Source organism: Acipenser ruthenus, chromosome 2 (genome assembly GCF_902713425.1).
Source record: "Acipenser ruthenus chromosome 2, fAciRut3.2 maternal haplotype, whole genome shotgun sequence".
Taxonomy (NCBI): Eukaryota; Metazoa; Chordata; class Actinopteri; order Acipenseriformes; family Acipenseridae; genus Acipenser; species Acipenser ruthenus.
The window spans coordinates 110,301,065-110,324,694 of NC_081190.1; the positions used below are offsets into that span (position 1 = coordinate 110,301,065).

General features: G+C 37.8%; 2 protein-coding genes across 2 annotated transcripts in view; both read left to right on the top strand.

The window, feature by feature from the left end:
* Nucleotides 1-433: 433 nt before the first annotated feature.
* LOC117409686 (protein YIPF7-like) lies at nt 434-16,523 on the top strand. The gene is made up of 6 exons (XM_034016009.3): nt 434-981; nt 2,355-2,468; nt 5,438-5,592; nt 6,425-6,570; nt 12,504-12,685; nt 15,333-16,523. The coding sequence occupies exons 2-6, from the start codon at nt 2,356-2,358 to the stop codon at nt 15,493-15,495; spliced, it is 759 nt and encodes a 252-aa protein (XP_033871900.3). The 5' UTR covers nt 434-981; nt 2,355; the 3' UTR covers nt 15,496-16,523.
* Nucleotides 16,524-20,406: 3,883 nt separating this feature from the next.
* Nucleotides 20,407-23,630, top strand: part of LOC117408331 (BTB/POZ domain-containing protein KCTD8-like) — a 37,316-nt gene continuing 34,092 nt past the window's right edge. Inside the window, exon 1 of the mRNA XM_034013236.3 lies at nt 20,407-21,462. Coding sequence (XP_033869127.3) covers nt 20,664-21,462 — 799 coding nt within the window. The 5' untranslated portion in view covers nt 20,407-20,663. The remainder of the gene's footprint in view (nt 21,463-23,630) is intronic.

Here is a 23,630-nt window from a genome sequence, read left to right on the forward strand (position 1 = left end):
TTTGTTCAGGGCAGTCTGTCTGAAGGCAAGAGACTGTCAATAATAGAACAAGGTACTGTGTAACCTTTTGTTGTGCTGTAACAGAGTTTTGTGACTAGTACACGGCTTAGCCATCCAGTGTGACAGCTTAAGGAAAAGAAAAACAAAGTGTAGTATATATATATATATATATATATATATATATATATATATATATACTGTAACGACCCTGGGTCTGCAGTAACTGCATTTGGGGAGGTTCTGACCCAGGGTCAACAGTTCAGTGCAGCAGGTGTTCAGGGATGTAAGAGACGGGAGAATCGCCACCAATCAGGGTCTCGGCTTGCTGCTCGGGATTGGTGGCTGGTGCATCGGGGCATGCAGTGGACACAGAAATAAGTAGCGGACTGCTGTGCTGCTGAGCTGGGGAGAGAGAGAAACAGAGAGCAGAAGAAACCATGGGAAAGAGCAAGAGAGAAGCGGGACTAGAAAAGACCAGAGACTGCACTTAGTGGCTGTAGGGTCCAGGCTCAATAAACCTGGTAATCCTGTGTGAGCCTCCTTCATTTCCATGCAACACTAAATTGGTGTCAGGGTGGGATTATGGACCGTACACTGCTGGAAATGAATGGAGAAGAGAACACAGTAAACATATCCTGAGGCCTAGAATGATTACAGTTGAAGTCAGAATTCCAACATAATCACCAAATAAGAATTAAAATAATATGAATCAGGATTATTTAATTGTAAATAATACCATTTGTTATGTTATGACACGGCAGCTGGTGTCCCAGAAAAGCTGGGAGTCCTGCGATCAGGTCTATTGAAATGTAATATGGAGTGATGTGGAGTGATGGTGGTTATTGGCATCTGTGCTCAGAGCAAAATTAGAACTCTATAAATAGCACACGGTCTCACTGCTAACACATACTATCGTGGCTTAAATACAGCACCACTTCAGCTGAACAAACTCTAATAATCGACCCCTATATCCTTATGAAGGTATGGAAACAATTTATATACTTAAATAATGACTTAAATAATGACTAATGACATCTGATTGAACCTTGTTTTTGTTGTTATCATATGGTGTTTATTGACTACTGTATGTGCATCTGTTTTTATAAATAACAGTAACAGGAAAGTTTATGTAATGAATCTGAATTGCTGTATATATATATATATATATATATATATATATATATATATATATATATATATATATATATATAATATTCTTTATATTTTACTAACTTCTACAAATTGGAAATCTTAAAATGTATTTTAAGATGTAGACTAGGCCTACACAAAATCAAATGTTTCTGCATTTACAATCTGTGGTTCCAGGCTCAATGAATAAAAGACAAAATGGCCTGTCATTTTTTTAATTGTATTTTTAATGGTACTTTGTTAAATGCTTCCTACAAGGGTAATTGTATAAACAAAATAGAATAGGCATTTTACATATACATGATTTATTGATTCATTCATTCATTCTTTGGGCTACGGTGACATCAATGTAATAGAAAAATATCAGCCAACTCTGAAAAATGTCCCTAAAAATATCTTTCTGTATATTGTGGCAGCAAGAAATGAAATATTTCACTTTTCTTTTTTTTTTCTTCTTTTTTATAAGGTAAGGTAACATTGATTATAATTGAAAATAATGCATGTACAACATTATAAAAGTTAAACTATAAGACTGGGTCTTTACATCTGAATGAAAAAAAAAACAAGCACAAACAGAAAAAAAAAATGTTTCAGCTGTGTTTGTTATAAAATGAAAATACATTGTGCTATGTTTATATCAAAATGGCACATTTGAGAGACCTGTGACGCTAATGGCATGCAATGATCATTGGCACGAAATGCACTTTAATACAGATATGGTCAAATTTCACGAGACAAATTCATTTTATACAGTATGCTGCATTATACATTGAAATTCCTTATGATTTTTAACTGTACGCTATAATACATCTGCATTATGAATCCATATATTATACTCTTCCTGGGTAATGTGACCACCTACAGCAGCAGAAAGCACACCCAACATATAGCAGGACTGAGCCTTACATCTGGAGAACTGATAACTGACACCAATGTAAAATAAAAAATCACTTTAGTCCACAATGCCCATGTCTCCCCACAGAGGCTACAGAAAAGTGATATCCCTGTCTGAGCACAGTACACTATTTCACCAACAGAGGGCTCCAAGTACCTCTTTACACTGCATTAAATAACTCACTTGCATTTACATTGTGTGTATACAGCATGTCAAGTAATAATAAATAAAATGCTGGTTGCTCTGTTGGGTTTAACTTTTTTTATTTGTTATTTTTTATGCTTTGCATTTAATCAATACCTGTTTTCAGAATGGCAGGTTTTCCACAGTTTGATCAAGACTTTTACCAGTCAGGTTTTAACATTGGTGAACGAGGACATGAACCCGATAACTGCCAGACCCCAAGCCATCCCTATGAAAACATGTAAGCTATTGTCATATTCATTACATTGCTAGGTTTTACTGTTTATTATTGTGCTTCATACTGGATGCAAGTATATTTGTTCATTTTAGTGCAGTATGTCCTTGTCACAGGGACGTATTTACTTATCCATGATCTGTCTAGCAAGTCTAGTCTATTTCAGTGGTCATATTACAATTGTGTAGTAGTCGCTATATTTTACCATGTTTAAAATAAATACCATCAGGCGATTTTCTCGTTAAATACATTTCAGTAGTTCGGGACAAACACCAATCACAAAATGTTTTAGTACAAATATTTATTGTAGAGAATGCGGAGTATGCGATTTTACAGAAAAGTATGCTGTATATACACATTCATTTGGCATCAAACCTAACTTGGTTTGAGGGTTCGCTGCCTGGCCGACTGGACGAGGCTGAGACCCCCACTGATAAAACATAAAAACTGTTATTAAGAAAGGTGGAGATGGGGAGGTGGTGGGTTACGATGAAATCAAAACGCAACTGAGAGATAAGTGAAGAGGGTATTTATAGTGCTAACAATTTAAATTAGCTAATGTGTAAATTGAATGATTCAATTTGGTGATGCGGAGATTGGTGTCTGACCCTCATCCCGAACTTTAATTATAAATTTCATTTCGTGTAAGACTAGTGATTAGCGATTAGTGATATGATTAGTGTGTAGGAAACATCCCTACTGAAATTAAAAATGACAATTAATGAATGTATTATTAGAACAAAAGAACATAAGAAAAGTTAGGGCACGATAAGAAACGCTTGGGCACGAGAAGAGGCCATTCGTCAAATCAAGGCTCGTCCCTTGTTAGCACAGCATCCACCTCACCTAGGAGGATTTCATTTAACAAAAATATCGTCAAGAAAAAATTACAATTTAACCAAAATCCTAGATTCAACATTCCTATATTAACAGCAGTTCTGGCTCCTCAGAGGAGGCATGTTTCCGTTATAAACTCCCATCTGCTATAACCACACACAGTACAGTTTTAATTGGAGGAGCAACTCAAACCCTCCCGCCCCCTGCTGAAGCACTGCTGTAGGCCTGCTATGCGCGATTATGAGTGAATTGTTGAATAATTAAAATGGCATCATTCGGTTTCGAGATTTTAAAAAGTGACTAAAAAAAGAAATAAAGGTAGGAACATTTTAAAAACACTCTATATATTTAAAACAAGAAATACAGTATGTAATTGTAAAAATATTTGAAAAATATTTGTGACAGTCTGGCTCGCAGTGGTGAGGTTGATGACGTCACGGACCAGGAAGTAACTCAAACCAAAACAGTGCATGGGCGGGTGAAGCTGAATGCTATTGCACTCAGCGTGGATTTATTAAGTAAATAAACAGAAACAAAAGATTTAAACAAAACACAAAACAAAAAGGCGCGATGGCCAAACAAATAGAAACAAGTATATTTTTTGAAATATAGCAATTGTTAATTTTTTTTATGCTCTCACGCTCTCTCTCTCCGCTCTCCTGTACTCTCCTCTCTACACTTCCCTGAGTGCAGAGAGCTGCAGGTTTATATATTAATTATCTTATTACCCCTCGGCCAGAGTCTGCACGCGTTTGGTAAGGATGCATGACTGTCAGCTAGTTAAATAATCAGTAGCTGATCAGCCATGCATCCTCACGGGGTTTTTAAATATAATAATAAAAGACGCTACGCTTTTATCCGCGCCGGAAACAAAAATACAAATAATAATAAATAGGGGCGGGATACTCCGCCACAATATTACATTGAAATATACCTACGAATTCGTGCTACGTATACATGAGTCTGAGGCTAGATATAGCGCATATTTCAAAACAAATACATCAAGGAAAAGTAGGCAGAACGGAAAGTAATTCATTTAATTTCCACTTGATCTGTTTTGCGTTTTGGTGTTTTTATACTGTTTTGATGTCTAAAAAGTGCATATAATTTATAATACCGAAAGTTCACATTGAAACCATGGTAATGAATAAATTAGTATGCGCATATCTCAAAGTACACAGGCTCGATATTACTGCTCATGTGGAAATAAGGAACTGTATTTACTAACTATACAGAATGACCTGATTTCATCCATTTCATTTTCGGGTTTTATCTCAGTCAATCTGGAGCTTCATTGGTGCACTGTGAGTGTTTATGTAGTACTAGGCGTGGTATGGTAGCAATTCCACAGAGGGGTAATAACGTTAATGACAAGCATTTTTTTGCTATAGATTTGGCCGAACGGGGTGTGATCATGTTATCCCCTATGAGGACACAGTGTGTTAATCGTGAATGCAGCAGTTGCAATTACCACAGACTCGTGGACCCCATTCCCCAATCTTCCACCTCCATATAGGTGGAAGGCTTTTCTCACTTGAAATTGTTCTGTAAGCTTTTGGACCGAATGGCTGTTTATGTTTAGTACAGTTTTTATTTGTATGTTGGAACTACTGCACTAAAGTAAAGGCTTTGTGGCAATGTTTGGGAGGTTTATGTACACTAGTACAGTATGTAGAGGAGAGTGGCGTTTGATTTGAGTACTCGGAAATTGTAATGCTCAAGCACTCGTCTCGAGCAACAATAGATCTCATCCGCAAACTTTTAAATCTCTGAGGCAGACTTTTTAATATCAGTCACATTGGACAGACTGTTTTAGTTTGCTTAACTGCAACGATGTAAAGCACACAATGCTCCATCTAAGGTTTTGGTTAATTGAATAATTCTGTAACTTTAATTTGCCTCAGTCTGCTGGTCCATTTTTTGGCAACAAAATCTCATAGCCGTTTTAGCAGCAGAAGCTGTGTGCGTAATACACCACATGTAATTCATCACGTGATTACAGGTGCGTTCGGTTGATTAGACAGTAAGGTTGATTAAAGATAGGATAATTGACTCCACTGTGTGTGTGTGTATATATATATATATATATATATATATATATATATATATATATATATATATATATCCCCTCTGAACAGTGATACCAGTACAGCAAATCCAGGAGTTTATGCATCACCGGGCCAGGCCTACACAGAGCAGGCTTATACTGGACAGATCTTCCAGCCCACACACACCTCCAGCTCATCTTACACAGGAACGGACAGTTCTGATGCAGAACCACCGCTACTGGAAGGTAAAGAATCTGTATGTTCTTCACTTACAGAGAGGTGTTGAAAACATTGCACTGTCATTGGAAATTATGATTAATTCCCCTATCAAGGGATCAAAAAGTAATTACAGTGAAACCTCTATAGTACAAGGTACTGTGGACCTGAAGGTGCTGTGGAAATGTAAATATGACGTGGTTTGCCAAATTATCTTCAACAACAATGCAATGGCACTGTAATTACCATGCAATAACACACGAACAGCTACAATGTTATAAACCTATTGACACCCTGGGATCCTTCAAGAAGCTGCTTGATGAGATTCTGGGATCAATAAGCTACTAACAACCAAACGAGCAAGATGGGCCGAATGGCCTCCTCTCGTTTGTAAACTTTCTAATGTTCTTGATGAACCATGATGGCAACATTTTCAAATATTGACATACCACTGTTATCACAGTGGTATGACCATGATACTGCTTGTTAATCTAATTTAAAATGTGAAAAAGGAAAAATTGCTGTATACCAAAAGGTGCAAAGGTGAAAAAGGTAATGTAGGTAATTGATAAAAAAAAAAAAAACTATTATATCAGGATGTTTCAGACTACAAGTCCTTCAGCTGGAACAAGTGATGGTGATGGCATGATGTCTTCAGAATAGAATATGCATTCCAAGAGGTTCTAAAGTGCCTAATTTGAAAATGAATTTGCATTCTTTTTGCTTCATTCTTTTGATTCATCCCATACATTGTGATGTCTTCTGCAGTGTGGTCAATATGTGTGTGTCTTAGCTCAGCATTGAAATGGCTCTACTTGTTAATCATTATTTGTTTTGTAAAATCCTTTTTCTTTTTTGCAGAGTTGGGTATCAACTTTGATCATATCTGTCAAAAAACATTAACAGTGTTAAACCCATTCAAACCAGTAGATGGCAGCATCATGAATGAAACAGATCTTACAGGACCGGTCGTGTTTTGTTTGGCACTTGGAGCTACTCTGCTGCTGGTGGGTTCATACATCATACAGGTTTTTCTTTTTTGAGTCAAAATACCATTTTAATTTATTTTACACTGTTTAATTGTGTGCAGGACTAACTAAACAATTTTTAATCACAAGCTTTCAAGACCTCAAAGGTCTCTTCTTCAGGCGAAAGTAGGAAAGAGAGATTGATGTTTACATTCAAGAGGTGGCATCAGAACATTTTTAATCCCATTTTGAATCACTACAATTATAATGCAAGGACAAAAGCTGTGTTGAAAAAAAAGAGGAATGGCTGCATAATAAACAATGACAATAACAGACAGAATAAGTCAATAAATTATGAGAATAACAGTAAATAAGTACTAATATAGGGAAATAATAGTGAAAAAATATACAAAATAAAAAATGAATAAATAAATTAAAAAGAGTGTAAATAAATAATATAAATATATATATACATATATATACGCACACACACATACATACATATATATGCATAAACATAAACTATGCATACAGTATATAAATACATAAAAAAATAAAATAAAACAATATATATATATATATATATATATATATATATATATATATATATATATATATAATATATTGTAACACAGCAGGGAGGGGGTTAAATTCCCCCTGCAGGAAAACATGTGCATAGGCATATTTTGGGTTTGTATTGTTTAATTGTTTAATTGTTTTGTTAATTGTTTGATTGTTAATTATTACCTGCACCTGGCTATTATTGAAAATTAGAGCCAGGTGCAGGGTTTATAAGGAGAGCAGTCAGTCTGCTCTTGGCGGCTGCTGAAGAGGGTAGAAGCCCGACTGTGCTGGTGTGTGGGTACAGCCGTAATTAAAAGAAAAGGTAGTGTGAAGCCTTTTTTGTGTGTGCTGTTCTGTTTGTTTTTGTACAGGTAAACAGCTTAGCTGTCCTGTCTTTAGTTTAGGTTCCGGTTTTGTTTAGTTAGTGCTCATAAGAGAGCTAGGTGTTTGTTTTGTTATTTTTGTTTTTGTGTGTTTTCATTAAAAATAGCGCAGCTGCGCTTTCAATAATCCATTTCTGTGTGTTGGGTCGGTGTTTTTAAAGGGGCAACGAACCGCGGAGAGGGGCGATTCTTTTACAATATATATAATAATATTATATAATATATATATATATTTTTTATATATGTATGTGTGTGTGTGTGTGTGTGTGCGCGCAGTGGTCCCTCACTATAAGGCTCTTGGTTGTAACGCGCCGTGGATATGACGCTCCTACAGCATGTCCAATTCCCTATCAGGCCTGGCGGCAGCATGAACGCTGTGGGTGGGCAGCCACTTTTTTAGGACGGGCTCATTTTGGAAAAGACAAATCAATTCGCTCGTATTCTCTACTATTTTACTAAACTGTGATGACAATAAACAAACAAATAAATACATAAATCATATGGGGTACTCGGACCTAGAAAAGATACTAGGGAGAGTGATAGCAGGTTGTGGCCTCCATGAGGCTAGTGCATAAGCTGCGAAAGTATAGATGTGGTCGGGGGTCCCCTCTGACCAGCGAGGAACCACTGGGGACGACAGGGACTTGGGCAGGAGTCCGACCCGGTCATTCGGGGGAGTGAGACTCACTTTACCCCCAAAAGAAGGACCTCCGGCTCCCCGCAGAACCACACCATATAGATAGGAACGAGACTGCAGAGCTGCACACATAGATGATAGAAAAGGCTAGAAAGAGAAACAAAACAAAACAAAGAGAGGTTAGTATGATGAGCTATGGATTGAAGGCTATCCGCGCTGTGGAGAAGAACCCCCCCCCATTGGGAGGAAACCTCTGGTGGACCTGGCGGAGAGGGTGCTCCCACTCCGGGCATACTAACGAGGGACTGGTGAGCTGCTGCAACGTCCATGGGAGATGACCTGATATATGCCTCCACTGCTGAAGAGGACCAGAGCCCCAAGGTTTTAATCAGGTGCTGGTTGATTCCGGCGAGTGCTGCAGAAGTGGCTGCTCCGATCCGGAATGAGTGGGGAGAATAAAACTGAGGGGAGAGCCCGGACCAGGACAGAAGGGTGTTGAGATGGGAAGCAAATCAATGTCTTGTAATGACGGTTCTTGTAATGACGGTTCTTGTAATGACGAGTCGAAGAAGAGAGGATCTGAAGGGAGACACGAGTTCCTGGTGGCGAGTTACTTGGTTAGGGCAGAGCTGGGACAGAGAAGAGAGTCATTTTTTTGAGAACTGTACGCACTGATGTAACTGGTCTGTTTTTGAAGTCCTGATGAATAGGACAAAGTGATTTCCGAGGACTTGAGTGAGGTCGGAGCGTCGCGGGCCGATGGCTGGAAAGCTGGAGATTGAAGGGACTGAAAACTCGGAGCAGCGCAGGAACCCAAAGAAGACGACTAGGCACAGAGCTTCCATGGCTGCTATGGATTCAGAAACCGGCTGCAGGAGGGCCTTCATATCTTGAAGCATCCCCCGACAGATGCTGTCTAAGTCAGAGGCTGGTGACTGTGGAGGATGAGGCCTCTGGATCAGAGAAACCACAGCTGCTGCAGATAGTGGCTGCCTGGACCTGGTAGCTGGGCCTGGAGAGTCGAGGAGCTGGTCAGGAGGAATGAGCTCGAGGCTGAGGCGGATGGGCCTGGACGATGGGATTGGGTTGCTCTGCGCTTCCGTTTAGCAGGGAAGACAGGAACTGGTGTGGCAGTATAGCTTAAAGAGCTCTTTGCGCTCCACTCCTAGAGGAATCTGAATACCCCTATTGAACAAGGCCCTCAGAAGCTTAGGAAAAGGCCAATCCTTGAACAATTGTGTTTTGGGCCTCGGCTGAGAGGGTGTCTGCTTTGGCCTAGATGGTGCACCAATGAGCTGGGAAGATAGCAGGGGGGAGGCCTGGAGCGGGGTTAGACCACCCCGGAGGGGGGCATTCACAAAACGGCGTGGCTGCCCGGGCTGGAATTCCTCTGGATCGTCCGATTGAGGAGTGCGGCTGAGGAAAGCTAGAGTGGACTGCATAGAGAAATGAGGTAAACAGGGAAACGCAGTGAGAGGCGACCCTCTACGGCGTCCCCCGAATTACACATAAAGGCTAACATGTATAGAACTTAAAAGTGCAGCCTGTCACTTCTACACAGCTCCAAATCTCTGTCGACAGGGAGGTATTTTGGTTCATATCAATCAACATTAAAGCCTTTTCCTCACCCTTTTTTTAATTTCGTTCTGCTCACTAGATCTATCCATTTCTTTCTTATTTCGGCTACTGTTCTTTGCTGCTTCCCAACAGGGTTTACTGCAGCAGTGATCATCTGCAACTTTTTTTTTTTCTTTGTGATTTAAACTTCCAGAAAACTTGCCGAATAGAACTTATTTGTCTTGACCAGCCATTTCAATAATTGTATCTTTTTTTCTTTAAAAAAACTTGCTCTCCTTTGCAACCCTGCTGTGTATTTACCTAATTGGTCACTGTGCCTTAAAATGGATTACCGAGTTAGTGATTTCACTCATCGCAGATCGCAAAGATCGTAAGCGACGGCACTTGCGAACTGCTTTATGAAACACGCAGCGCCGACCCTCTGCATCCTCACAACCTCATCGCAAGCACATCGCAATCGCAGGGCTTTTGTGAAACAGGCTCCAGATCTCAGTTGTTTACTGTATGTAGAGCTTGACTTATTTAGGTATTTAAAACATATTAGTATCAACTAGGCTTATCATGTTTGTAGAGAGTAGCGTACTACACTTCTAAACTTTTCACACACTTTTAACACTGAACAACTTGCCATTCTTTGAGCCTGTAAATTTCTTTTAGACCATGTGACAGGGTGGCTGGGCGGTGACGTCAGGTCAGAAGCAGGAAGGTAAACACTGACACCAAGCAGTACTGCAGTTAAAGGCGACGTGCGCTGTTTTATTTTTAAATAACAAAAATAAATACAAAGTTCAAACACAAAAAGACTTGCTCACAGAGCAAAAATAAAAGGTCTAAATAAAACAAATCACGAACACAAAATAAACCATACAGGTCAGGCTGGGCAGTCGCTGTCACTGTTCCTGTATACTTAAGTTTAGTTTTCTCTCTCCTCGCTCTCTCCGCTCTCACTCCTCATACACCCACCACGAGTGCCGAGAGCTGCAGGCTTTTATATTAGTGACCGAGGGATTAACTACCTATCAATTGTTTAATAATCCCCCGGTCACATTCTGCACAGGTTTTCTAATTATTCCTGGCAGAGGACAAGTACCCACTCTCGCCTCTGCCAGAACACATTTTAAATAAAACAATAACAAAACCCATGGCGCTTCGCCATCACATAAATAAATACACTTTTTTTTTTTTTTTTTTTTTAATAAATTTAGTCGTTGCCAATTATTTTTTTATTATTTTCTCCCAATTTGGAATGGCCAATTATTTTATTATGCTCAGCTCACCGCTAACACCCCTGCGCTGACTCGGGAGGGCGAAGATGAACACACGTTGTCCTCCGAAGCGTGTGCCGACCGCTTTTTTTTCACACTGTGGACTCACCATGCAGCCACCCAAGAGCTACAGCGTCGGAGGACAACGCAGCTCTCGGGCAGCTTACAGGCAAGCCCGCAGGCGCCCGGCCAGACTACAGGGGTCGCTGGTGCGCGGTGAGCTGAGGACACCCTGGCTGACTTAACCCTCCCTCCACCCGGGCGGCGCTCGGCCAATTGAGGGCCGCCCCCTGGGAGCTCTCGTCCTCGGTCGGCAAAGGAATAGCCTGGACTCGAACTCGCGACGTCCAGACTATAGGGCGCACCCTGCACTCTACGCAAGTGCTTTTACTGGATGCGCCACTCGGGAGCCCCCATAAATACACTTCTAAATAAATACAACACCACACGGCGCCTCGCCGCCATGAATACAAATAAATCACAAAACAAACAAACACAAAACAATAATCTGCACAGGAGCGGAGGGGGAGACCCCATTCTAAAAATAAACAAATAAATACATACAGGGCTCCTCGCCCTGTTACAGACCATTTTATAATTTGAATTAGAAATAGTGCATTTTTCCCCAGCAAAAGACCCAGCAAATAATCAAAACTGATTGTAGTTTTATCCTCCTGGATGCCAAACAGTTTGAATAAATCATTACCTTCACATGTACCTGCATGCTTTGAATCATTTCAACAGAAATGGGAAAATGTTGTTCTCTTTCTTTATATGAAATTTTGCTTCACTTTTGCAAAGTTGGAATACAATAATTTGAATGGTATAAAACCTGCAAGAAACTACAATAATTGAACTGCTTATTCCTGCAAAGTGTTGCTTGTCAGTTTTATACCATTGCTGTTGTGGTATTCCACTCAGAAATTGCTTCAGGGAGGGCCCTTGATATTTATCCTTGGCAATGTGAGACTCCTGTCTCCTGTAACAGTGCTTCAAGAACTTAATCTTACAGAAAAGAGAAGGAAGTATCTCCTTGAATGCATAAATAATTCAGAAACTGTAACCTTTATTTTAGATAAAGGATTCACTTGATGTATGCAGCTTATTCTTTTTTTTACTTGATTTTCACTCTCACTTCAAAAACTAGCTCTGCATCAAAAGTGGGAATACAGAGCTAAAAATGATTCTTCTTTTTCCCTCTGGGAGGGGAATGGCATCTCTAATTGAAAGTTTGGAAAACAGTAATTCTAGTAGATATGTGGTGTATGATTTATTGGTATCATTACTATGAGCTACAATGTGGCAATGGAGAAAAGCATCTCATGTAACTGTATTGAGAATCAGAATATAACAACACATCTGTGGTGCACTGATGTTTGACCTTCTAATTACAAAAGGGTTTGCTCATTATCAAGCTTGACCGAGAGAATCATAGAATTCAGTTGTCTACAAGGCAATGTACAAGGCTGTCATTACACTTTTTAAAAGACTCCTTCCCCATCATGTTACTTTCATTAACAGTGTGATATTTATTTTGTATTGTAGGCTGGTAAAGTTCACTTCAGCTATGTGTATGGGATCAGCGTTATTGGGTGCTTTGCAATGCACGCATTGTTAAACCTGATGAGCATGTCAGAAGTCTCTTGTGGCTGTGTGGCCAGCGTCCTCGGTTACTGCCTTCTTCCAATGGTCACTCTGTCCAGCTGTGCTGTGTTCTTCTCACTGAAGTAAGTATTAATAAAACAGTCAGTGATTACTGTTGTTCAACTGTGGCGGGTGTAAATTCGTTATAGTTTGTTTTATTACTCAAAGAGCGAAGAAATAAAAAATAACTTGGCTGACTTAACTGTTATCTGTAGAGATAAGGCCCGAATGGTAACATATTAATTGACTACATTAACAAATGTATTGGCCAGTTTCTAGATGAAATAAATGAAGGCAAATATGCAAATATATATGCAGCACCTCTAAACATAATTAATTAAATATAACTGTTTAAATGACTACACTGCAGTTAATGTGCTTACTCAACTATACACAGACTACCAAAATTACAGAAGTAGAAAAACCTACACTGTAATACCTAAAGTAGACAAATAAAGGTTACTGGAGGTACCAAGGAAGCATTTCAAAAGTTGTAAGTGTTTAAGTAGAACAATATAAATTATTTTTCTTTTAGCAACATTTTCATTCAATATAGTAAGCCATTAAACATTAAAAAGGAAGGTTTTCTTTATACCATACTGTAAATTTACTATGTGGTTGCAAGAAAGATATGCAAGCATTAGAAGAATCTGTATAGTGTTACCACTGCCAATGTATTGATTTTTTGTGACACCTCGATTCATATTACAGTACAGTACACCCTCTTGATAATACTGTACAACAGTTTTTTACTAGACCCTTTAAATGCCAGGTATTCCAGAGCTCAGCCTGTATCTGGAAACCACTTACAGTGTGACAGAACACCCTGCAAAGTCTACAGAAAGACATTACGTTCTTCTGACGCGTCTCGTATTGTCCGTATCACAGCGTTATATTTTGAAACTTACTGCCAACTCTATTGAAAATTTAAATCAACATCATGTCATAAATCAACTGTGCCATACATACTTTCCTCAACATGTACTCAGGAGGAAAAAAGCAGTGTATCCATATCAGTGCTGGTTTTCAGTCTTCACAACAATACGCCACTCGTTTCAATCAGAGCACCAGTACTGGTGCAGAAGGGAGCATGAACTGGATGCACTGCAGTGTTTAGAAGAAACATGTACATCTTTCCGGAGTTCCTGTGTAAAAGCTGAGAAAGCCTAATTCCCTAGTTGAGGTACCTATGGATAACAAAAATCAAAACAATCAAGAATGTGTTGGAAAAAAGCAATGGTAATGTCATGTGTTTCTTGCGAACACTGTAGGGGGTTCTGTCACAAATCTTATTGGTGATCATTGATCGTCTTGCTTTCCTGACTATGAAAATCAGTGTTGCATTTACTTGATTATTAAGATTCAGAAATAATAGTCGCTGTCAATTATTTGTCAAAAGCCAGAAAAAACGTTCTTGCTAAACAATGGTCAGTAATGCCTAATAACTAGAGGCGGTCCAAATCTGTGGGAAAATATGCAAAAAACTGCAGACATTTGAAGTAGATATCTGAGGGGTGTTTAGTATTTGTATTAATAATGTCTTATAAAAATGTAAATCAAGTAAACATAAGCACATCAAACAATGTATGGGTTAAGTACATCCAATTTAATATATCAAGCATTTATGTCAGTAAAATCTGTCAAACAAAAACATCACATCACATGAGACTTCTTATTGGGTCACATTTTCAAAGCCTGAGCAACTCCAGTTTTTAATTAATTCCTATTTTTTGAAGGAGACCAAACCTCTGTTAATTTAACAAAACTAGAAGTGGACAACTAAGTTATACATTTTTAGGTCACTTTGGCAGTCTGTTTATGATAATTCTGCTCACGATGTAGCTGCAGAATATGGCGAATCTGTGAAAGACTGCGAATTCCGCGGGAGCCTGCAAATTCCAGGATTTCCGAGGAATTCCGTTATCCCCAGATTTTCACTGCCTGCTGAGATCCCCAGGAGCTGGAAGTAATATCCATGCACACAGAAGAAAAAAGAACCACAAGGAAATAAATATATAAAGACATACTGTGTTTACCGCTATCAAGATACCTGAACTAAAATGCAATGCAGTACTTATTTTGTGAAGGACAACCAAACTGTTAATGTAGCTAGATATCACATTTGAGCCCTTAAATTAAGCTTCAGGATTGTTTGTTACTTGTTTTGTATTAGGAACAGTTTTGTTTTATTTTTACGAGAAGCATTTTGGTGTAAAGACCTTGATAAATGTGACCCATTATGACTTCTCTATTATTCAAGCTTAATGCTATTCCATTTCTATGAAAGAGTCTGACTAGGTGATAATGTTACCAACACTCCAGCAAGGCAGCCTTGGAATTATGAAATGAATTCACTGAAGTATTTGTTTTTTACTAAACAAATAGTCAGACATTATTGTACATTTAAAAAAATGAATGGCCTTGAGATTCATCTTTTGAACTGTTTTATATATATATATATATATATATATATATATATATATATATATATATATATATATATATATATATATATATATATATATACTGTATATATATATATATATATATATATATATATATATATATATATATATATATTTATATACTATATATATATATAATCTGTCACTGTGTAGCACATAAAAACTGTGCAGGGCGAATGGAATATATGGAATAAATATTTTATGGCAGGAAACAAATACAGTATACTTGTAGAACAATTAACTCTTGTGTTTTATTTTATTACAGAGGTATCATTGGGACTATTCTGGCACTCATAATAATTGGATGGTGCAGCCTGTCAGCTTCAAAAATCTTCATCTCCACATTAGCTATGGATGGACAGCAGCTTCTCATTGCCTATCCCTGTGCTTTACTTTATGGTGTCTTTGCTCTTTTGACAGTTTTCTGAAATGAACTTTTACTTCAAATATTGTATTTACTGGAACTTAACTTTTACAATAAATAAGTGAAATGGAAGTTGAATGGTATGGCAATCTTAAAAATAGTTTTTACTCAGTTATGCCTTATACAGACCTGTACTGTGTTCAGATTACCTGAACTTTGTATGATGTTTGCACTCAGAATCAGCGTGTATCTTATTACAATTGCTCAAATATGTTTGACTTTTCTTTCTGTTTTTTTTTTTTTTACTCTGTTAAGGTGCTTTCACATGAATCCATTATCTGCTCTTCTGTTTTAGTTGCCTGTCATAGACATTTGCAACACAGGCTAGATCAGTATACAAGTAAGAGCCAGTGTCATTTAGTGAAGAGGTACAGTATTAAGGATATTTTATTGGGGTTGTCTGTGGTAATCATGTTGCTAAACCGAATTTAACAACAGGTGGAGCGTAATTTTGCAGAAAGATGGATGACCATCTGCAAAAACACTCCTTCCCATGAATGGGGTTTCTTGAAGGTTAACAAAGATTAGAATGTTCCTCTTCCAGAATGATTATCTGTTGATATTGGCACATGAGCAGCAGCTGAGATTCTTTATTCATTAAGGAGCTTACATTTGCATCAGAATAAAATTAAAGCAATAAAAAGAAATCACTGTAAAATTAAATATTTTTTTAGTGTACTATGGGTCATTGAGCAGAAAATATTTCATGAAATATGAAATAGATTTGCTGGGCTTTGGTACACAGTAGGTATGGGGGAGTAGTAGGATAAAGAGACAGGTGATGGTAATATTAATTGAGGTTCTTAAATATAAACTAGAATAAGTTGTTTAGTTTTTCAGTTATTATGTTCTGGTTTACTACACTAGGCCGAAAACTGACAATGAAAAGTCAATTCACGGCCTTAATACACCAGTATGGCAGTAAAAATATCAGCTTCCAGTGTGAGAGGAAAATAATCTTCCAGTTTTGTAAACGTGAGGGAGGACAGCTTTTCTTGTTTTATTACAAATAAAATAAAATAAAATGTTTAATATTATGTTTAATTATTAACATTTGAAAAAGATAATATTGTTATTGTGAAATACTCATGTCTTAAATTTTAAAAGTTACTGTTGATGTTGTTACCTTGCTCTCTCCCTTACCTACCACATCCCTTAAATACCATCCAGCTAAATAAATCTTTGCAATTTCTGTTATGAAGGGGAGTGAGACCAATTATAACAAAGCTATGAGAAGATGGTGTTACCACAAATCTGTTAATCAGTCTTTCTGCTTTTGATATAGTAAACACAGAACATCTGTCATTTGTACTTATTTATTGATTACCAATACATGCAAGCAACATCAACTATGATCCGATTCAGAATCCCACTGAAAATTATATTGGCAAGTCATGGTTTAGTTTGATACTGATAATACTGAATCTGAGACTACAAAGTCAGTGGCACACAAAACAGGTCTAAACCAAACATTATTCCATGCTCCCCAATTCCTAATTCTAAGTGCTGTGTTTCTGTGCTTTACACCAAATGCATTTTATTGAAAAAGAAACCTACTTCTGCCCTTAAATATTATCATAAAGGAATAGTCCGTTATGGGCTGTGCCTGAACAGATTTTAATGTCTGATAAAATTATCATTTTGCTTTCATCATCTGTGATGTTCTCAAAGGTATAAAGGAAGTTATATTTTTAAATAAGTTTAAATAATACTGTAGTTATAAGTATGTGTTTGTTCTAAGTCATTTTATTCATTCTGTGTATAGTTGTACATATTTCTGTTAATTTAAAACAGTGTTGCCTTATAATTATTATTATTATTATTTTATAAAGCTACACGTATTCTAACTTGAAATTGAAATAGTTCATGGACTAGACCTGCTTTTTTTCTTTTTTGGGTGTTTTGTAAAAACATGAGGCAACTTCAAAGCATACCCTAACCTGAAAACCCTGTAGAATAATAGAATCATCTCACATCTGCAGTACTGCACTCTAACCCCCAGTACAAACTTCACTGTTATCAACTGTGAACATAAGATACATTGTAAAGTCTAGCTTATGCCGAACAGTATACTCCAACAGCTTCATATTCTGCTGGCTTTTCAAAAAGAACCCCTGTGGCCTAATGTAGCTCTAAGAGTCATGTCTTATTTACAGTACACCAGGGTATAACCAATGATCTGCCCCCCTGCAACACTCTATAAAAAAACGCCACATTTCTTCAATGTGGTATTTCTTACTGATAGATTTCTTACACACACAATAGCCAATAAATCACTCAAAGGGGACTTTTACACAACCAACAGCTATTAAAAAAGTGTTTGCAAGTCTCTTTTTCTTTTGTTTTTTGTCTACTGGTAAAATGACAGTTAATAAAAAATGAAACTAGGCAAATCCAGCGTTCCAGTGCTCTGTGGAGATATTTTATACCTTTTAGTGGGTAATTGTACTGTTACAGTATGCTACTTTATTGCTTACAAAGTAGTTAAAGGGATATTAAAAGCTAATTGCATGGCAGTAACCTGTCACCAACGTTGTGAAGAGGTAGCACTGCTGTCTGCTTTTCATGATGCTAAAACCAAATTAAGTGGGAAAGATTAATGAAATTAATTTGCTAGGAGTTGCAGATTGTACAGTATGTGCTGTTATTTGCAGGAGGTAGACATAGTTGACATCAGGTCTGTGGTATTTAAGGAGGTGTAGTGACCTTAACTCCTTGTGATGTACATAAAATTGGGTTGAGTGAGTATAAAGACAGCATTTTGTTGTATTTTTTTCTGTTTTGCTATCTTCTAGTTAATTTCATTGTTCTTCATCCAAATTGGCATGTCTACTTACTACTTTTGGGATTTGTTTGCTGGTAATTGGTAACTCAGTTTTAAAGCTTCACTGTACAACTTTAAATTCTGTGAGGCAGCTCAGTGATTTCTAATAACGTGATGAGGTTCCAACTGTCCGTATCCATCCAATATACAAACAGCTGGAATATTCCTCAACCAATCACATTGCTTGTTTCACGTTCCATTGCCAGCCCAGGATTATAAATATATACAGTGGCTCTCAAAAGTATTCACCCCCCTTGGACTTTTCCACATTTTATTGTGTTACAACATGGAATCAAAATGGATTTAATTTGGAGTTTTTGCCCCTGATCAACACAAAAAAGTCCATAATGTCAAAGTGAAAAATAAAATCTACAAATTGTTCTAAATTAATAACAAATACAAAACAGAAAATAATTGAGTGCATAAGTATTCACCCCCGTGAGTCAATATTTGGTAGAGGCACCTTTGGCAGCAATTACAGCCATGAGTCTATTTGGATAAGTCTCTACCAGCTTTGCACATCTGGACACTGCAATTTTTGCCTATTCTTCTTTGCAAAATTGATCAAGCTCCATCAAGTTGGATGGGGACCTTTGGTGAACAGCAATTTTCAACTCTTTCCACATATTCTCAATTGGATTGATGTCCGGGCTTTGACTGGGCCACTCCAGGACATTGGCCTTTTTGTTTTTAAGCCACTCCAGTGTGGCTTTGGACCGGACCACTTCGCTCGCATTCTTGGTTTTGGAAAAATGGAAAGTTGGCAACCGTACTACTAAGGAGTCATATTGTGAAAGTTAATTCACAAACCCTGAACCTTAATTTTCATGTTACAAAAAAAAAGAAACAGATTATTTAGGTGCCTTTTCCTCTTGGGGGATTTTGGTGGAAATACAGTTGTTTCTTGATCTTTCAATTGATTCAATTGATTGTATTACTTGAAAATATACTTAAGACTACATAAACACCCTTTTATATGAAGTTCCCTTTAGTCTCACATGTGTTTCATTTTGTCACTTAAATGTATTATGCTGTGATAGATCTTGACACTTTAAAAGTTGCAGGCTAAGGTCCTTTGAATTCAGTGAATGAAATGGGGTGTATGTCTAATGTTTTGCCATATGATGGTGCTGTTCATGCTTCTTTGACACGCGAGTAAGCTGTTCTCTGTCCCTCTGTTCCTCTATCTCGGTGGTTTTAAGGTGCTAGGTTTTTTCCTACAGTATGATAAAACTACAGAGATACAAAATTAATTATTAAAGTGTGCAATCATGATCACTATTGCATCATACTTTACATTCCTTATAGTGTTTAAAACAAATCACTAACATATGTTAGAAAGAACAAATACAAAACCCTGAGAGGCATAATCAACTATACAAAGAGAATAAAGTGTTAGGCAGAGATATAATGTTTGTTTCTCATTTGGTATCATAAACATGGCATTTACTTCTTAATTAACTGGAGCAAATGCTTTTAAAATGTGTAACTTTTGGATTTACTGAACTAAGAAATGTGTGCGACATGTTCACATTTGTGGATCTGTTCTAAAGAAAAATTAACAGATCTGGATTAAACATTTCATTTTTAAATGAAACTATCCAGGTGTTGCATATGACAAATTATATATATATACACACACACACACACACACACACACAAATTATAAAGTAGATCATTATAATGCAGTTAAATTGATGATGATGATGATTATTATTATTATTATTATTATTATTATTATTATTATTATTATTATTATTATTATTATTATTATTATTGTTGTTGGCTCTGTCTATGTGGTTAAAAAAAGCTATTTACAGAAGATTGTTAAGTAAATAAGGTTAACTAAAGAACTTTAGCAGGTGTTAACATCATGAAGGTTTTAGTTAATAAGGTTAAAAGGTTTTCTGGGGACCTTAAGCATAAACAACATAATTTGCTCTGGTATGTAAGTAGCATTAAAGCTGCCAGCAATTACACACAAATGACAAGCAAGTGATCCCGCCCCTAGGCACCGTATGCTGTCCCTTTAAATGACTGATGTGTAAATTTCAAACAGTATTATTCCCTGCAGTCAGTTAATGACATCACTGTGGCTTCCCCGTCTCTAATCTAATGATGTTGGGAGTTGCACAGCAGTGATTTTGTTGCCTCCGTGAGCCTGTTTCACTCTCCTCTTTTCCTTACACTCTGTTAGTCTGATTGCAGTCCTGGGCAACCTGATCCTATTTTTTCCGAAAGCAGTAATGTAGTCTCTCTAAACAGAAACTTCTGATCTGCCGGCAGCAACCTCCAGTTTTCCCTGAAGCAGCCTTTCTTTCTTTCTTTCTTTTTTTTCTTCATCTGAAATGGCTCTAAAAGAAAGCATATTGCCCATCAGTGAGATGCTGAGTCCTTTCCCAGAGGTGATGGAGCTGAACGTGGGAGGTCAGGTGTATGTAACTAAACACTGCACCCTCATCAGCATCCCCGAAACTACTCTACATAGCATGTTCACCAAGAACCAGGTGAGAGATTTACCCAGGGACAACAGGGGTCGTTTCTTCATAGACCGAGACGGTTTCCTCTTCAGGTATGTTCTGGACTTCCTTAGGGACAAGCAGCTGGTCCTTCCAGACCACTTCCCTGAAAAGGAGAGGCTTTTAAGAGAGGCAGAGTACTTTCAGCTCAATGATCTTCTTAAATTGCTGACACCCAAGGTCACCAAGCAAAGCTCTATGAACGATGAAGGATGCCAGAGTGATATAGAAGACAATTCCCAAAGTAGTGACCTGGCCAGGACTGCTGCATTGGACAAGAGGTCTGGTTTCATCACCATAGGCTACCGAGGCTCTTATACCATGATCAGAGACAGCCAGGCAGATGCCAAATTCCGCCGGGTGGCCAGGATTATGGTGTGCGGCAGGATCGCCCTGGCCAAAGAAGTTTTTGGGGAAACATTGAATGAGAGCAGAGACCCTGACCGACCTCCTGAGAAGTATACATCACGCTTTTACCTGAAGTTTACCTACTTGGAGCAGGCTTTTGACAGGCTGTCTGAAGCCGGGTTTCACATGGTGGCTTGTAATTCCACGGGCACTGCTGCCTTCATTAACCAATACAGGGATGACAAAATCTGGAGCAGCTACACTGAATACATCTTTTTCAGTAAGTTCCAAAAACATTTGAAAGTTATTTTGTACATTTGCAGTTACTTTGTTTATTGCAACACATGTTGCCAGCAGTACATAAGTCCCAGAGCAGTTCAATGTGAATTGTTTAAAAACGGTTTTGGTTAATGCTTTTTAGGAATAATATGTGTGGACAGTAATTTATGTGCATTGCAAATGCATCTAAAAAATATGTAAAAAGGGAATCATTTATATACATTTTTTTCTAAAAATAAATTTGCAGCGAACCAGTCCATTCTATAACCCAATCTGAATAGTGCTTTTCTCACGTGAGTGCAGATGACATTGTTAAAATATTTGTGCCGGGTGCATGGTTGTCCGCTTCCCAAGATCATCACAAAGTTTTGCAAAGCCAACAGCTGCTTCTTATTTTGGATGGTTTGAGGTCAGGGTTGTGCACACGAGAAGCAGTGTAGAGAAGGGAGACACCACACTTAAGTGCTGCTATCTGGGGTGTGGACAGATAGGGGCTTCATTTTCCTACCTGAATTTGGGTAAAGAGCCCTATGCTGTATTGAAAGTCAGTGGTGTGAATGAGCTGCCACCACCTTTGATTACCGGGTCCATCTAAGGGAAACTGTAGGACAAAGAGCAGTCCAGGGGAGTGAGCAACAGATGAATTGGTATGATAACCAATAGCATAGTAGAAATTACAGCTATTATTGCCATACTATTAAAATGCAAATTAATACAATACCCCAAAGAATATAAATGAATATATATGAATATATACTGAAACAGCATTTTTTTTTCATCTCTGTCACTAAGAATTACAGAAAAATTGGCAAATGTACTGTGGTATTTATTTAGTCAGAGAAGAGACCAGTAGTCGCAGTAGCAGTAACACTATTCAAAAGCCATCTGAGAAATCACCAAGCAAGTCTCACTCAACATAATATACTGTATATGCATCAGCGGCATCTACTTATTAAACTAAATATCACCTTATAAAACTGACTAGTGAGTATGCAGTGTTCAAACTCGACACCACAGATACATCTCACCACTACCCTCCGATTTCAGAAACATATTTAAAACAAAATTAAAATCTCTCCTGCCCTCTGCTGACACAACCGTTGGGCTTTTAAACAAGTTCGGGTTCGACATAGAATTGTGATCGCCGCGGACAGAAAGGACTGCAGCACTGCTCAAACTGACACAGAAGTAATTTAGCCCACATATCTTCTAATGCTGGTTTACAATCTAGGGAAATTATGCTGGTTACCAGCCATCGATGTGAAAACAGCCTCTGAATTATTGGTCAGCTTCTCTTGAACACTGCAAAACCTAGGATCATTTCCTGCACACACACACACACAAAAAAAAAAAAAGCTGCTCCCTTGATGTCAAGTGCCAGTGCAGATGTGGGACATCAGTCTGCTTTCAATTTCCAAATGCCATTTTATCTCGAAAATTTTACTATAAATGGGAATGTTCAATGTATTGTTTATGGCAAATAAAATGACAAAATATATGTATTCAGGGAAGGATACATTTCTATTTTTTTCCATAAAAAATCTAATTTGTGTAATTATTAAAAAAAAAAAAATGTAGACATTTTATAAGTGAAATAAATAACCCACTCGTGCGGCCTCGTGCCATGCAACGCACCCAGGGCATGTGGTAAGAATTGTCTTACCACACACCGTTGTGGGTTATTTCTTACACATTCACACCCTCAATTAAGTAAACGTAAATCCTCGTTGAACCTCAATCTCTTCACAGGGTACTATAGAGAAACACGGGTGGGGTGACAAGCAGTGTCTAGTAGTCAGCGAGTAATCCCATTAGAAACTGCTGTAACAGAGCATATCGTGTTCAAGTCAAATCTGTTCAGAGATTCATAGAAGCAAATAGAAATCAGGGTAGGCAGATCCATGTCTGCAGACAGGTTTGTGGAGCTATCTATCTAATTCTGGAGTTATTAATACAGTTATCCAAAAGTTCATTTAGAGATTCTACTCACAGGAGATAAGAAAAAAATTGTGGAGCCCCACATGCTCCAAAAATCTTATTTAAAAAAATAATATAAATAAAACCCCATTCAAAAATAACTTGAAAGTTATTTTTGACAGTGTCCTTGTCCTGGTTTTGCAAGACCTTACACAGTTTTTGTGATCAGCCTTTAGTGTAAAAAAAAACTAA